Raw genomic sequence first — 17,327 nt, 5'->3', positions numbered from 1 at the left:
TGGTTGTGAGCCATCAAGTGGCTGCTGGGAGTTGAACTCAGGACCTCTGGAAGAACAGCCAGTGCTCTTAACCTCTGAGCCATCTCTCCAGCAGACTTTCCCCTTCTTAATGCTGTTTTATACTTTTTTTATGCACCTCACTTACATGTGAGCACCTATTTTATTTACTCTGTGAAAAATTAAAAATGTAGTGCAAAAATAGTGATGCTCTGAGCTGTCAGAAGACACAGCAGGAGGATGAGTAACTTGACTCACTTATGTGAGGTGCCAGGTTCCTGTCCGAAGTGTTTCGTTTACTCACTAACCTATATGGCAGCAAAGACAGGAGCAGGTTGGTGGTAGGCACAGAGCATGCAGCATGAGATTCACAAAGTCTTTCCTTGCTTTTGAGGGAGATCAAGGGGAGGCGGAGATGGTTTGTCAAGTGTAGGCTATCTTTTCTATCCTAGGGAACGCCACATAAGTAGGGGCTGCTGCAGAGAACACTCCTGTCCCTTGGTTAACATATCTTTTCCCTCCACTCTTACAGTGGCATTCCTCTTCAACTGGATTGGGTTCTTCTTGTCTTTTTGCCTGACCACCTCAGCTGCGGGAAGGTATGGGGCCATCTCAGGATTTGGTCTTTCTCTAATTAAATGGATCCTTATTGTCAGGGTAAGTTGCATAGCAGAGAACATAGATTGTGTCAAGAGGCAGTAATTAGAATGACTTTGAATATTTGATTTTTAATTTTCTGTTATCTTGATATTTAAAGGGATAATCTGGTTTGTTTTTGTTCTGATTCCATGGTAAAGTGAGCTAAAATCAGTTGCATGTAATTCCTATCTCCTTGTTTCATGTTCAGATCTAGGAGATGATCTGTTTTATAGGTTGTTTTGATATGTATGAAGTACTAATGCATGTGGACACTTGGAGTTTCTGTGATAGAGGGGCGGGTATTCATCATGTTAATTCTTAACATCCTGATTTGGGGTTCCTAAAACTTAAGGAAAACCCAGATTCAGTAGTAGTACCAGCGCTCCTATGGGGAGATGACAGGCAAAGTCAAGAACCCCTGGAAGGGAGCAGCCAGCCAGCGTCTGTGTGTAGCACGGGGAGACCCTGCTTTTAACAAAGTGGAAAGCCAGGACACCAAGGCATGCATGCACACATGTGCAAACACATGCTTTTTACATATAAACACACACACATGGAATAGAAAGTATGTATGCACTGGAGCCTACTGTGTCTCTGCTTCTTAGCTGAGTTACCTCTGGTCAGAATCTGAATTTTTCAGAAACAGTTGATAAGGGGTTTTTTTTGTTTGTTTGTTTGTTTCATTGTTTGTTTTGAGACAGTGTTACATTGTTTAGCCCTGGATGGACTGGTACTTGCTATGTAGACCAGACTGGCTTTTAGAACTCACAGATCCACCTGCCTCTACCTTCTGAGTGCTGGGATCAAAGGCATGCACTACTATGCCTGACCCAAGCCGTAAGTTTTAATTGACATGCCATACAAAACAATAAATTCTGAAATCCTGTTCAAAACTTGCCTTGTTTGGAAACCATATTGGTATCACAGTGCTTGTGGTTTGGTAATCTTTATTTTAAAAGTCCCAAATTGCAGTCATAGCAGTGCTGGCAGTTTAGATATGCCAAAGAGAAGCCACATGCTTTTAATGAAAGGTGAAAGCTTTCACACAATAATGAAAGAAAAAAATTCCATGGGCTGGAGAGATGGCTCAGAGGGTAAGAACACTGGCTGTTCTTTCAGAGGTCCCGAGTTCAATTCCCAGCAACCACATGGTGGCTCACAACCATCTGTAATGTAATGAAACCTGGTGCCTTCCTTGCCAGCAGTACATTGTATGCTTAATTTAAAAAAAAAAAAAAAAAAAGTTGCTTTAAAAAAAAAAAAAAGAAAGAAAAAAATTCCATACTGAGGTTTCTAAGATCTTTATAGCAGCAAGATTTTTTTAAAGAGCCATGTTTGTATAACTTATCACAGTATATTGTTAGTTCAATGGCACTTATCATTAATCTTTTATTGTGCTCAATTCATAATCAAACTTTATCAAAGGTCCACATATATGGAAAGGCTGTATGTATGCATAAGCTTTGGAGCTGTCTGCCATTTAAAGCATTTGTGAGGGTCTTGAACACTATCTCTCATGGACAAAAAGGGAATACCACACTTTTATTCTCAGACTTTGGACACCAGGGCCTCCAAGAGAATAGACTAAGTTTACATTATTAGTTATCTTTGGAATCTAAATGAAAACCAAGGTCAGAATGGCTTAGCAAGTCAGAAAAAAATAGGGGAAGTTTTCATTCCTTACGAAAACAGGTCCCACCAGAGATGTTCATTAGATCAAATCAGCACTAGCAGGGAGAGCTGAATTTCAGCTGTACTGTAGTTCTTGCTCCCCTCGGGGTTAAAGACAGATGGTTCTGTATCACACTAAAACACAGCAGTGCTTCACAGGAGAGCATGAACTTCACATACATTTAATGCATTTACCCTGCCAATGGCACATTCTGGTTCATCCCGTGATCTTAAAGCTGATAGAGACCTGTGGCTGACTACTGCCACCCAGCATCCTGAGGGACTTTGTTTCATCCTGCCTGTCACAAAGCTGGGGAAAGACTCAAGTGTAAAAAGATGGTTTTACTGAATGCATATTGGTCTTGTTCTGTCATAACGTTAATCACTTTTGTTAGAGACCATCTGTGTTCTTTTTCTCTTTTACAAGACCTTCAGTTCTAACTTGCCAAAAGAATGCCTTGTGCCAATTCCTGGCACAGGTATAGGATTACCATGAAGTACCTGATACAAAGTTCAAAATTCAAGGTTAGGAACAAATTGGACTTCATTGGCAAGGAGACAGTAATGCCAACCAAATAATCACATCTAATGCTAAGTATATACAATGAAACTAGAAACATTCTTAGATGGGTACTTTGTGAAGTATTGCCAGGGTTATAAGGCATGCACCACCATGCCAGAGATTTCTAACAAAATGAAGAGTTACGTATGGTGGCACAAGCGTATTATCCTAGCCCTTGGGAGGCTGAAGGAGAAGAAGCGTTACTAAATCCAGCCTGAGCTATATACCAAACAGTCCTCAAAACCCTCAGAATCCATTTGTGTGTGTGTGCGCACGTGCACACTTGGAAAATAAGGAGTCGGAAGAGAACAGAGAACTTTACAGTTTTTTTTTCCATTAGAAGTCATTTTTCATTTCTTGTAAACTATTTCAAATTAGAAGTAAATAGACCATATTTTTAAAAATTATTATGGTGCTAGTAGATTGTTCAGTGGTTAAGAGCACTTGTTGCACTTTCAGGGAACTTGGGTTTGATTCCCAGCACCCCATGGTGTCTCACAACCATTTCTAACACCAGTTCTAGAGGATCTGATGCTTTCTTCCAAATTCTTCAGGCACCAAGCTTGATGCATGTCATACACATACAACAACACAGGCAAAACATGCACAGTAAATGAATGAATGAATGAACTAATTAATTTAAAAAGTATGTATATGTGGTCTAAGTGACAGTTGTGTTTTGTGTGCTCCTAAATTAATAAGTGAAATTGTTCTGTTAGGCTGCAATAAAGTCTCTGCCCTTTTCTTCTGCTGCTTTTTCCAGTTTTCCACCTATTTCCCTGGATACTTTGATGGCCAGTACTGGCTCTGGTGGGTGTTCTTGGTTTTAGGTAAGTGCTTTTAACTTTTTAAAGTAGAAAAACAATTATCGAATTAAAAAATGTCGTAGACAGCTAAGATTACTTTAATAAAGCCTCATCTCACTGTATTGTATTTACCATCAATTTAAAATACAATTTTTAGATTTTTTTCATTAAAGATTAGATAGTTTCCTAATGCATGCACTTTAAAATAAGAGTCTGTGAAGTGCTTTTCTAACCCATTTATGTATGATACATGGGGCATACTAATGCAGTATAGTGTGGCTTTTTTCTGCTTTTGAGTTATTTCTGCAGAGGGTTTGCAGACTCAGCCCTGAGTTGATTATTTGTGTACTGTATCCAACTGAATTAATTCCTGTATATTTGTGAGCCATCTTAAGTTAGACCTGTCAGTAGACCACCGATGAATGCACATAACTTCTGAAATTACGGGCTTTCCAGAATTCTGTAGTTCACCCTTGATAAAAAGACTTTATTTATATTAAAAAGAAGTTTTAAAATTATATACATACACCTACATACATATACATATGTTACATGCACACATGAAGGCAGTCTGATTATTTATTAATCTGTAGATTATGATTTATTTTATTTTTTATTTTAAATTATTTTCCTCCTAAATCATTAAAGCAATGAAATTAGCGTTGGGGTGAATTTTTTAATGTGTGTTTGTTATCTATAAAAAAATATGTGTGATTCAGTAAAGAAACCAATCTTTACTGCTGTCATGTTTACAAAGCAGTAGCCCCCGGTAGCCTTTAAAGGAGAGATGGCTCAGTGGTTAAAAGTTCATAGTATTTTTGCATATCCCAGCCAGCGGATGCAAACGGTGGTCCCTGATAAATCTATAGGAGGAAGAGAAATGGAAGAACAAAAGAGACACGAGAAATGAAGGCAAGACAGTATTTCTGATCAAGCCGTCAAGTTTATTATTTCTCAGAAGCTGAATGCACAGTGGCAAGGGGGAGGGGAGGTGTGTCAGGTCTGCTGGAATTCAGGCCTGGAGACCTCCCTAGCTGATGGGTAAATACTGGGGGGGCCTGTGATTGTTGACTAACAAAGGAAAATGCTAATGTTTTCTAAAAGCCTGGTGCCTGCTGGTCTCACTAGGCTAATGTCCTAGGACCAGAACTTGCCGGCAAAGGTGAATATCTTACTTGTGAGCTTAAGATGGCTGTAAACAAAATACAGATCTCAAAATACAGGTCTTTGCTTCCGGCATTTGCAGAGTACCCAAGTTTGATTCCCAACACCCATGTCTGCCTGTGAGAGCAGGCACACACCCCAACAAACAGTTACTTACGTAATTAAAGTTTATAAAAAGAAAAAATCGATTAGCACTAGACATCTTTGACATCATCGCTCTGTCTACTGAAAGCTCAGCACTCGTAACAAGACTCTTGGTTATGGCAAAAATCATTCCTTCCTTTTTAGACTTTTTTGTTTGTTTGTTTGTTTTGTTTGGGGGTTTTGTTTTGCTTTTTGTTTTTATTATTTTTTTTGAAACAAGGTGTCTATGTGGCCCTAGCTGCCCTGGAACTCAAACTGTAGACCAGGCTGGCCTTAAATTCAGAGCTCCACCTGCCTCTGCCTCCCAAGTGCTGGAATTAAAATGTGCAGCTACATCTGGCCTTCTTTGCGTGTATTTTTTTGTTTGTTTGTTTGGTTGGTTGTTGTTGTTTTTGAGTCCCAGTGTTGGCCAGGTTGGCCTTAAACTTGCTGTGTAACTGAGAATGACCTTGAACTACTGATCTTCCTGCCTAAGCCTCTCAAGTACTGTGTTATATGTACACACCATCATGCCTGGTATTCAGATTCGTAATTTGACTGTCTCCTATTTTTGAGACAAGATCTTGCTGTGCACCCTATCGCTGGCCAGCACTCACTGTGTAGATCAGGATGTCCTTGAACTTGATTTGATCTTCCTTCCTCTGCCTCCCAAGTGTTCACCACTGTATCTAGTTCCTGCCTTACACACCTTGAATCATCTGTTAAAGCTATTGGTGTACTGTTGCTTGTGAATCTGCCTGCTTAGCCCAACACCTACACCCAGCAGGAACTTGAGTTGAGACCTGCCTTTCTTAGCCATCAGATGAATCAGATGAGTGCATTCCTGACCCTGCATCTTACTTAGGAAATGCAAGTGGTCCATCGTGTTGCTTCCCGCCTGAGTGGAGGCACTGAGGCATTGTCTACTCCTGCTCACTGGAATCTAATGATTCCAGAGAAAAAGGGTGAATTTCCTCCTCCCTGTAGTTCCACAAGTTTAGTAAAAATGAGTGGCATGAGAGTAGCTCGGGAGCAATCATTTATTGGCTTGTTCTCTAAGGTGGACTCCAAGAGAAAGGCTAGGTAGGATATTGAGCTCCGTGGCCTAGAAGCTCTAATCAAAGGGGAGACAGTAAACATTTTCACATGGGTTGTTGGCAATGTAATTTGAGGATTGATTTCTGTATTAGTGTTTCATGGAAGAGAGATTGATATTGTATTATTGATTATTCTTGCTGTGTTCTATTTATGTAATAACAGCAAAAAGGGGGTTTTGATGAGGCATTGTGACACATGCCTTTAATCCCAGTACTTGGGAGGCAGAGGCAGGTGGATCTCTGAATTCAAGGCCAGCCTCATCTGCAGAGTGAGTTCAAGGATAACCAAGACTACACAGAGATTCTGTTTCAAATAAAAACCAAAAAAAAAAAAAAAAAACCCTCAAAACGAACATGCTGGGGTAGGACTTTGTGTGCCTTTGTGTGTTTGTACCCTTTATTTGACGGGTGTGCTTGCATCCTCTCTTTGGGAGCTTCTGTAGGAATCTGTTCAGAGCACGTTCAACTTGGTGTCTGTAGTTAACCTACACTAGTAGTTTATTTACCCCATTTTTTATTATTGTTGCTATTATTTTGGTTCAAGACAGAACACTGTATATATAATACATAAATAAATCTTTAAAAAAAGAGAAATATTTTTTTTAAAAAAGAGTTCTTTTCATCTTTTCTCCCAATATTCTTTTTTTTTTTTGTTTTGTTTTTCGAGACAGGATTTCTCTGTGGTTTTGGAGCCTGTCCTGGAACTAGCTCTTGTAGACCTAGACCAGGCTGGTCTCTAACTCACAGAGATCCGCCTGCCTCTGCCTCCCAAGTGCTGGGATTGCTAAACTTTTCTTAGTAGTTGAAATATTTAGCAAAAATTCACCTGCATTCCCAAGTAGCACCTGTTGGTCCCTCCATTCCAGTGATGGAGCTCCCATTTCAGGAGAACAAGCATATGAGCATATGCTGTATTTCTGGTTTGAAATCAAACTGAATGGTATTATTAGTCTCAACACAGATATCTTGGTTTTTAATCAAAGAAAGAGGAATAGAGGAACTTTTCACCACTGAGTTTATTTTAAAATTCTTCAGACAAATTAGGTTAATAATTGCTTGGGGCTGGGAGAGAGAAGGTGGGAGCAGGTGACTGAACAACTACTAACTAAGGTCCAGGGGTTGGGAAGGTGATGACAAACATGCTGAAATTAGATCGTGAGCCTGGGAGCACTCAGGAGGCGGCCTGGTCTACAGAGTTACAGGAGAACTGAAGGACTGTTACACAGAGAAATCCTGTCTCGAAAAACAAAACAAGGGGCTGGAGAGATGGCTCTGCGGTTAAGAGCACTGACTGCTCTTCAGGAGGACCTGGGTTCAATTCTCAGCACTCACATGGCAACTCGCAACTGTTTGTAACTCTAAGATCTGACACCCTCAAACAGACTGCAGGTGAAAAACTAATATATAAAAAATTTAAAAATTAAAAAAAAAAACAAGAAAAAACAAAAAAGTGAGATTGTGGTTGTTGTACAAGTCAGTCAGTAAATACATTAAAACTCGTGTATTGTATACAGTGAACTTTATAACATGCAAATTGTATCAGTAAAAATATTGAAATCTTGTTAGAGTGTCTCTGAAGAAGGTCATTGCAGGGGCGAATGTTTAAGCGTGGTACTATCAAACCTCCTGGAAGAGTAGAAAACTGGAGTTTACATAAGTGGATGCTGACATCTAGTGGACAGTATTGTGTACTGTTGGCAGAAAAAGAAATAACAAAAGATTAGAATTAAGCTGGAGAAAAGTAAAGTTGTATGTGCCTGTAATCCCAGAATACTCCAGAGATGGAGGCTGGAAAATTAGGAGTTCAAGACCAGCCTCTGTACTGAGACCATAGTCAGAAAACAAAACAACAAAACCCATTTGTAATCACTCCTTTTGATGTTAATTGTGTGGATTCTGTTTGGGGACTCAGCAGGGAGATTCTGTAGGCTTCCCAGTGAGGCTTCCACATGCAAATGTTTGGTTTTAGATTCCAGAACCTTTTGAGACCAATTAGATTCTATGCAAAAGAGGTGTTTACTTGAGATTATGTCTTCCCATTGAAAAGTGGACACTGTGATAGGAAAACCCCTGGAGAAGCCTGTATTAATAGGCTTCAGCAGGAAAATGACTTGTTCTTGTTACAAGGGGGTGGTTCTGGGGGACGAACTTAATGTAGGAATTAGAAGTTCATTCTTGACTTTATTTTTTATTTTTTATTTAGGCTTTCTCCTGTTTCTCAGAGGATTTATCAATTACGCAAAAGTTCGGAAGATGCCAGAAACTTTCTCAAATCTCCCCAGGACCAGAGTTCTCTTTATTTATTAAAGGTATTGAAGGAGGGATGGGGCGCTGTTTTCTAGTTGCATTGTGCTCATTTGATACATTGCAGAGTCCCGTTCAGTTCCGAGTGAGACTCTGCCGGGTACATAAACAGTAAGGAGGACATACAGACTCCTTGCCCTGTCACTTTTTATCCGAGGGGTGGCGTCTGCAGAAAGCTATTGATGAGGGTGACGGAGAAGAGAAATCTTTTGCCAGCATAAAGGCAAGAATCGTAGTAGTAATAGGGGTGCAAGTAAGGTATTGATGGTGTGATTGAGTCCATAGGCCTCCTCCCTCATCACCAACCTCACAGAGCCCCAGAATGTCCTGCAGAGAATGCTCTGAGGGAAGTTGGCAGGCACGTTTGGGGTAGGTCCTTTTCCTTGAGCTACTGACAAGCCCACTAAGGCATCCATTTCTTAAAATTAGTCATTGAGCCTTTCCAGCAGCCTGTTTTCAGGATCATACCCAGATTTCATCACTCTGGGGGAGAGGAAACTCAAATCCAAGGGAAGGAGAGACCTTCCCTTTACCCGGGACAGACCTAAGTCCTGAACCGCGTTTGATTCACAGTTTCCCCAGTGGCTGCCTCCCATCTTCATCCAGCAGCTACCTGAAGGGTGAGGTCGCTTGAGAAAGAATATAGCAGGCTTCTCTCTGACAAGGCAGACTGCCTTTGTGGACTTGATTCTCTGCCCCTTGGGCTGTGGGGATTTATATATTTGATAGAATAAAGCCTTAAACATCGGTCCTATTGAAGGTTCAGAAAAGGCGTGTGTAGCAGCTGTCACAAATCTTAATTGATGGTAGGATTCAGGTTGTAGAATCATGTGGGAGACGACTTGAGGGTGGCTGTGGGTTCTCATTGTAAACAGTGCTGAAGTCACCGACAGGTACCCTCCAAAGCATCACTGCTAACCACAGTAACCTAGTGGGACAGGCTTAACTGCCCTGCAGGAACGTGATGATAGCTATGAATTTCCTGGAATACCTTATTGTCCATCATCTTCATTTTTCATTTACAAGGACATTAGACAGGCTTGGGCTTATAGCTCAGTGTACAAGGTTTAATTCCTCCTTGAGAAGGAAAGGGAGGAATAGGAGAAGCACGGAAGGTTTGAGTATGCTGGGGAATTTTGCACTTTTTTCATCTTCTTATATAGAAGAAATAGGAACTGCCTAACACTCTGTTTTCCTGTGTTAGGGATTTTGATGGGAATCATTATTCTATAGCTTTGATTGTAAAGTTGGTTTTTTGTGTGTTTTTTGTTTGTTTGTTTTGGGGTTTTTTTTGGTTTTTCGAGACAGGGTTTCTCTGTGGCTTTGGAGCCTGTCCTGGAACTAGCTCTGTAGACCAGGCTGGTATCGAACTCACAGAGATCCGCCTGCCTCTGCCTCCCAAGTGCTGGGATTAAAGGCGTGCGCCACCATCGCCCGGCTTATTTTTTTTTTCTTTTTAAATTGATATTTATTGAGCTCTACATTTTTATCTGCTCCTCTCCCTGCCTCTCACCACCCCCCTTCAATCCTCCCCCAAGGTCTCCATGCTCCCAATTTACTCAGGAGATCTTGTCTTTTTATACTTCCCATGTAGATTATATCTATGTAAGTCTCTCTTAGGGTCCTCATTGTCTAAGTTCTCTGGGATTGTGGTTTGTAGGCTGATTTTCTTTGCTTTATGGTTAAAAATCACCTATGAGTGAGTACATGTGATAATTGTCTTTCTTTGTCTAGGTTACCTCACTCAAAATAATGTTTTCTAGCTCCATCCATTTTCCTGCAAAATTCAAGATGTCGTTATTTTTTTCTGCTGCGTAGTGCTCCATTGTGTAAATGTACCACATTTTTCTTATCCATTCTTCGATCGAGGGGCATTTAGGTTGTTTCCAGGTTTTGGCTATGGCAAACAAAGCTGCTGTGAGCATAGTTGAGAATATGTACTTGTGGACGATTGAGCATCCTTTGGATATATACCTAAAAGTGGTATTATTGGGTCTTGAAGGTTGTTTCCTAATTTTTTGAGAAATCGCCACACTGACATCCAAAGGGGTTATACCAGTTTGCATTCCCACCAGCAATGCACAAGTGTTCCCTTTACTCCACAACCTTTTCAGCATAAGTTGTCATCAGTGTTTTTGATCTTGGCCATTCTTACAGGTGGAAGATAGAATCTCAGAGTTGTTTTGACTTGCATTTCTCTGATGACTAAGGATGTAGAACATTTCCTTAAGTGTCTTTCAACCATTTTAGATTCCTCTGTTGAGAGTCTCTGTTGAGACTCTGTTTAGGCCTGTACTCCAATTTTTTTTATTGGATTATGTGATCTTTTGGTGTCCAATTTCTTGAGTTCTTTGTATATTTTGGAGATCAGATCTCTGTCTGATGTGGGATTAGTGAAGATCTTTTCCCATTTTGTAGGCTGTCGTTTTGTCTTGTTGACCATGTCCTTTGCTTTACAGAAGCTTTTCAGTTTCAGGAGGTCCCATTTATTAATTGTTTCTCTCAGTGTCTGTGCTGCTGGGGTTCTATTTAGGAAGTGGTTCCCTGTGCCAATGTGTTCAAGTGTACTTCCCACTTTCTCTTCAATAAGGTTCAGTGTGGTTGACTTTATGTTGAGGTCTTTGATCCATTTGAACTTGAGTTTTGTGCATGGTGATAGATATGGGTCTATTTTCATTTTGCTATGTGTGGATATCCAGTTATGCCAGCACCACTTGTTAAATATGCTTTTTCCCCCCATTTGATATTTTTTGCTTCTTTATCAAATATCAGGTGTTCAATTGTGGATGCGTAGATTGATATCCGGGTCTTCTGTTCAGTTCCATTGGTCCTCCTGTCTGTTCTTATGCCAGTGCCAGGCTGTTTTCAGTACTGAAGCTCTGTAGTAGAGTTTGAAGTCAGGGATTGTGATGCCTCCAGAAGTTCTTTTATTGTACAGGATTGTTTTGGATTTGCTTTTCCAAATGAAGTTGAGTGTCGTTCTTTCTAGGTATTTGAAGAATTTTGCTGGGATTTTGATGGGAGATTGTTAAATTTGGGGGATATTTCTGAGTAGTCTAGATTGAAAGTCATGAATCTGGGGCTGGAGAGATGGCTCAGTGGTTAAGAGCACTGGCTGCTCTTCCAGAGGTCCTGAGTTCAATTTCCAGCAACCATATGGTGGCTCACAACCATCTGTAATGAGATCTGGCACCCTCTTCTGGTGTGCGGTCATATATGCAGGCAGAATGTTATATACATAATAAATAAATAAATAAATCTTTAAAAGAAAGTCATGAATCCGCCGGGTTATGATTTGCAGCACCAGTCTTCAGGACAGTGCCGGTGCTGTGGGAGCTGGTCAGGAACTGGTTTGAGCAAGGCTGCTGCAGTGTGCTTTAGAGGTAGTCAGAAAAAAAGGAAAATATAATACCAGTGAATAAGAGCCCTCTGAGGGCACCAGAACAGTTCCTTGCTTTCTGCCTAGCGTCAGTGTACTGGTTAGTATGAAATCACTCAAATAGGCCCAGAGAGTCTAGAGCGTCAGGTGAAGGGGATGGATTGGAAAGCAGTGCTTTTAGTTTTAATTGCTTCCTTACCAATTAGCTCTCAGAGAATTCTTAGGAGGGAAATGGTTAGGTCTGTAGGTATGAGTGATCTTTGCTTATTGAAAAGACTAAAACCTTTGTCCAGATCCACATGTAGAACACTTGTTTTCTTTAGTTGACAGACAATTTGGTTAGAAGTTACAGTAAAACCATCATGTGAAGTATTATGGCATTACTCCATTGCATCTGACTTTCTTTCGTGGTGATATCCTTCATTAGAAGCTAGCTGTAGGCTTACCTGTGCCAGAAAGACCGCAGGTACAGAATTTCAGAAGTAACTCTATGGTAGAAAGTAACACACCTTTCATTCTGGATTCAGTTTGGTGCTTACAGAGGCTGTTAGAACAGAGACTTCTCTTATTGTGCTGTGTTGTGCTGGGAGTCTCTGAATTTGAGGTCAGCCTGGTCTACATAGTTCCAGGACAGCCAGGGCTTTGTAGAGAGACTCTGTCTAAAAACATAAACCAAAAGGAAGAGAGACTTCTAGGATATCCAGTATATAGGACAAACAAAAATAACTATAAAGTGTTCCCAGTAGACTGAACCCATGGGGGCTGGAGCAATGGCTCTGCAGTTAAAAACACTTGCTCTTCCAGAGGACCGGGTTTTGGTTGCCAGCTGTCCTGGAACTCTGTACTTCAGACTGGCCTCAAACTCAAATATTCACCTGCCTCTGCCTCCCAAGTGCTGAGATAAAAGGTATATGCCACCACTACCTGGACCATAAGTTTCTTAAAGAAAAAGGCCGTCTTTAACCAACTGAAGCAGGAGTTAGAGTTTGTGACTATGGTAGAGCAGTAATCAAACACCCTTTCACAGCTCACTCAGGCTCTAGGGAAAATGGTACACTGATAGCTTGCCATCCACAGTCCCACAACTGGGAAGACTGAGACAGGAGGATGATACCGAGTTAGATATAGGAGGTAGTGAGTTACAGGCAAGCTTTGAATATGTCTCAGTAAAACAAGTGAAAAAGTGCATAGTTAACTAAATAACTCAACACTTTTCCCTCTTTGCAAGAAAAGTCAGCAGAGGTCTCTATGAGTGGGCGTAGTGATATCAGTTGTGGCCATGGAAGTGGCAGAAAGAGCCTGTACCTTTTATATTACTCAAGTGATAATGTTCTTCCTTCACTGAAAGTGTGCTTTTATAGAATACACCTTGGTACATAATACAAGGGCAAGCTGCTGTTGCTGGAGAACTCTGTGGCACACCAGAGCATGTGCACAGTGCACAGGGAAGAAGCACGGTGCATTGCACAGCTTTTTTTTTTTTAAAGCTGCATTAACCCTTTATACTTTTGAACTTGAAAAACTTTTTTTGAGAATTTCATGCAGGAATACTGTCTTTTTATCTTCACCTCTTCCCTTCCAACTATTCCTGCATCTCAGAGCTCTGTCAAATTATTATTACACATGTATGTTATATACACACACAAAACTTGCTGAGGCCATTTAGTGTTCCTCCAATTTTTCAAACTTCTGTGTTTTTTTTTTTAGGGGGTGTTTTTGTGTTTGTTTGTTTTTGGTTGGAGTCCTGTTAAAGCTGTTTATAAAGCAGCAGGGACTAACTGGTGGGAAAGTTACCTGTATTCCAGTGTGTCCTGCAGTTGGACTTGGTGGTCATTGACTCTTGGTTTTCATCTGCTCATCAAAACTGATGAAGGGGGAATGACTTGAGTTTGTTAGGCCTCTGTAGAATGGCCTCCAGGCAGGAGCCATAGGTTCTTTCTGTTTGTGCTCACATTTCCAGTCTGAGTGCTCCGGTGTCGATGGTGAGTTGTGGTCTGTCACTTTGTCTTCTTGGTGTGAAAAGCAATCCATACCAGTGATCTACCAGACAGGAATGAATCTGGAGTCGTGGCAGATGTTGGCAGTTTCCCTGACTATTTGAATCTTCTTTGCATGTTGGTGCCTTTTAAGCTTATATAGTCTAAGGAGAAACAAAACAAAAGGGACAGCAAGGTTTTGTGTGGTTTTTACCACACTCTAGAGAGATGGGAAAGGGGACACTAAAGACTCATATCATAGATGATCCCATCCATTGTCATGCAGCATTGGGTGCCAAAAAGTAGTTCCCTTATACTTGTTAAAGTAATTGGTATGTGTGTCCCTAGTGCTCTTTCTTTGGGCGTTACAATGAGGAGTTACTCAACGTTTTTCCCCACACCACCTCCACAAGAACTAAACCAGTGTATTTGTACAGGGCTGGGACTGTGATCAGTGACACATCTCTGAGTTCAGTTCCCAGCCCAGGAGAGGAGGGTAGGGACACACATGGACACAGACATCATCTTGAAAGTATACATCTCAGGTGCTGGAGAGATAGCTCAATGGTTAAGGGCACTGCCTGTTCTTCCAGATGACCTGGGTTCAATTCCCAGCAACCACATGGCAGCTCACAACTGCTTGTAATTCTAGTTCCAAGGGATTTGACACCTTCACACCAATGCACATAAAATAAAGTTAAATACATTTTAAAAAATTTAAAAAAAGAAAGTATACTTGCCTGTCATATTAGTTTTTAAAAGTTGATTAGGAATTGCATATTGTTGTGATCCAGCTACCCTCACTCCCCCTGACTGACAGCGGAACTTTCTCGTGGTCTGTAATTGACAAGGATGTTTGTATTCTTTCTGGCTGTTGGGTCTGCACAGAAGGAACAGAGGTATAAAAGGTTGCTGGGCAAAATAAAGGTTGCTGTTCTTCCACTTGAAAAGCCTCCATGTGTCAATCCCGGCACCCCCCACCAATCTTAGCTATCCAGGCTGTGCTGGCTGCAGCAGCATATATTCTGAAAAACAGGCTTCCCGCACACATTGGTTTGAAGTTTTCTGCAGCATATTTGTAGGCTAGGACAGGTGAGTTTACTATGCTCACTTTTTAACTTTGCTACAGTCTACAGAGAGAGTGACATCATTGGTATCCTCACTGGAATTCACTGTGTGAGAGCTGACAGAATCATCAAGTGAATGCTAACAACAGGCGGATTAGGAGATGGTCCTGTTTTAGTCTATCCTAAGAAGAATAACTGTAGGATGACGAACCACTGCTTCCATTTTGTGCTTTTTTTAGAACAGAAGAGAAAAGAGTGAGAAACTCCTGATCTCTTTTTTTTTTTTTTTTTTTTTTTTTTATTTTTCGAGACAGGGTTTCTCCGTAGCTTTTGGTTCCTGTCCTGGAACTAGCTCTTGTAGACCAGGCTGGCCTCGAACTCACAGAGATCCGCCTGCCTCTGCCTCCCGAGTGCTGGGATTAAAGGCGTGCGCCACCACCGCCCGGCTTTTTTTTTTTTTTTTTAGAGAAAAAACATCCTGGGGCTGGAGAGTTAGCTCAGCAGTTAAGAGCACTTGCTGCTCTTCCAGAGGACCAGGGTTCAATTCTCAGCACCCACATGGTGGTCAAAACCATCTTTAACTGCAGTGTCCTTTTCTGACCTCGGAGAGCACTGCACACATGTGGTGCACAGATGGACATGCAGACAAAACACCCATACACATAAAATAAAATTCTCTCTTTAGAGAGAATGTATCAGTTATTTATAGTGTGGGGGGGCACTTGATGTTAAGAACTGAAAGTTGGGGGCTGGAGAGATGGCTCAGTGGTTAAGAGCATTGCCTGCTCTTCCAAAGGTCCTGAGTTCAATTCCCAGCAACCATATGGTGGCTCACAACCATCCGTAATGGGGTCTGGTGCCCTCTTCTGGCCTGCAGGCATACACACAGACAGAACACTGTATACATAATAAATAAATAAAATATTAAAAAAAAGAACTGAAAGTTGACTGTTTATTGGCTACTATGATGTCCATGTATAGTAATCTTCAAATTATGTGCTTCTAGTCAAAATAGCAGGCTCACTAGAGATTGACTATTCAATGTCCTTCTTTGGCAGATGGTTTCTGGCAAAGGCCTTCCTGCACTGATGAAGTCCCTTGAGAAGCGCGTGCACCTGCAGGAAGTGAATCACCACCAGAATGGAGGAACAGTCACCTGCTTTAAAAAATAAAAGTACTGTTGAAAAAGATCATTTCTCTCTCTTTGTTCCTAGGTGTAAAATGTTAATAGTTAATGCAGAATTCTGTAATCATCGAATCATTAGTGGTTAATGTTTGAAAAAGCTCTTGCAATCAAGTCTGTGATGTATTATTAATAATGCCTTATGTATTGTTTGTAGTCATTTTAAATAGCATGAGCCATGCCCCTGTAGTCAGTAGGGGGCAATCTTGCTTTATTCATTCTCCATCTCAAAGCAGATTTGAAATTACAGATTAGTGTAAGCTATGCATAAAGCTGGCTGTTTGAAAGGGGGTTTTCTCAAAAGTCAAAACTTTGGTTATGACTGCATTTCTGCACATAGTCCATATTTCCTGTTCAAATTAATCTAGAAATATGTTAAATTGTACTGTGTGTGAACACCTGGAAGCAAAACCATAGTGCAAAAGTCATTGTAGTGTTAAAAAGATGTTCTCAATTGGTACATAAGCATTAATTTTTCATAGTCTCTACTCAGAAATTACCTTTTCATTCTGTAGTTCTGTGTATAAAGGAATTCTAAAGGCATTTGTTGTTGTATAAAATGGAAAGGGCAAAGGCAGATTCAGATGAAATACAAAACATTATTCTGGAAACGGGCTAGAATCCCAGAGGGTCAGAAACCAAGAATTAGCTTGGAACTTTTGAGAGGATCCCTAACATTCTGTACTCCTTGCTTTTACAACTGTTATAACTATAGAATGATGTGCTTGCTGCCCAAGTGCTAGCTCACTTTGGTTGCTATATTAAACTGTAAATACAATAGAACATTAATAAATGTCTCTTGTGTAGCACCTTTTACTGTAATCAGCGTTTAATTTTGGAGTTTAAAGTTCTTGACTGTGACTGCATTTTCTAATCTTATACAGTAATCCAGAATATATTCTAAAAATTAAAACTTTGTGTGTTAATTATGGTTTTATTGCTGTGGAAAAAAAATATATCACAGCCAAGCCAGGCATGGTGCATGCATGCCTTTAATCTCAACTCTCGGGAGGCAGAGGCAGTCAGATCTCTGAGTTCCAGGACAGCCAGTCTTACACAGAGAAACCTTGTCTCAAAAAAAAAAAAAACTGCTTGGGGAAGAAAGTGTTTATTTCAGTTTATAGTTCCACAACACAGTCCACCACTGAGGGAAGTCAGGGTAAGAACTCAAGGCAGGGACCTGCAGGAGGGAACTGGAGCAGAGGCCATGGAAAAGTGCTGCTTGCTGGTTTATCTTCCATGGCTCCCAGGACCTCCTGTCCACAGTGAACTGGGCCCTCCCAAACCTATTGTCAGTTAAGAAAATGCACACAGCCAGTCTGGAGGTGGGTTCCTTCTTGGGTCAAGCTGTCATAAAAC

General features: G+C 40.8%; 1 protein-coding gene across 1 annotated transcript in view; it reads left to right on the top strand.

Moving 5' to 3' along the window:
• The window catches only part of LOC121445335 (NEDD4 family-interacting protein 1), a 44,924-nt gene extending 28,147 nt beyond the window's left edge, over positions 1-16,777 (top strand). The window contains exons 5-8 of the mRNA XM_041647415.1: positions 530-654; positions 3,633-3,699; positions 8,263-8,368; positions 15,844-16,777. Of these exons, the coding sequence (XP_041503349.1) occupies positions 530-654; positions 3,633-3,699; positions 8,263-8,366 (296 nt within the window). The 3' untranslated portion in view covers positions 8,367-8,368; positions 15,844-16,777. The remainder of the gene's footprint in view (positions 1-529; positions 655-3,632; positions 3,700-8,262; positions 8,369-15,843) is intronic.
• Positions 16,778-17,327: the final 550 nt, after the last annotated feature.

The sequence above is a fragment of the Microtus oregoni genome, unplaced genomic scaffold, assembly GCF_018167655.1.
Source record: "Microtus oregoni isolate MIOR12 unplaced genomic scaffold, Mior012 000176F_ref0000478, whole genome shotgun sequence".
NCBI classification, from domain to species: Eukaryota; Metazoa; Chordata; class Mammalia; order Rodentia; family Cricetidae; genus Microtus; species Microtus oregoni.
This window is presented reverse-complemented; position numbering and strand designations above follow the sequence as displayed.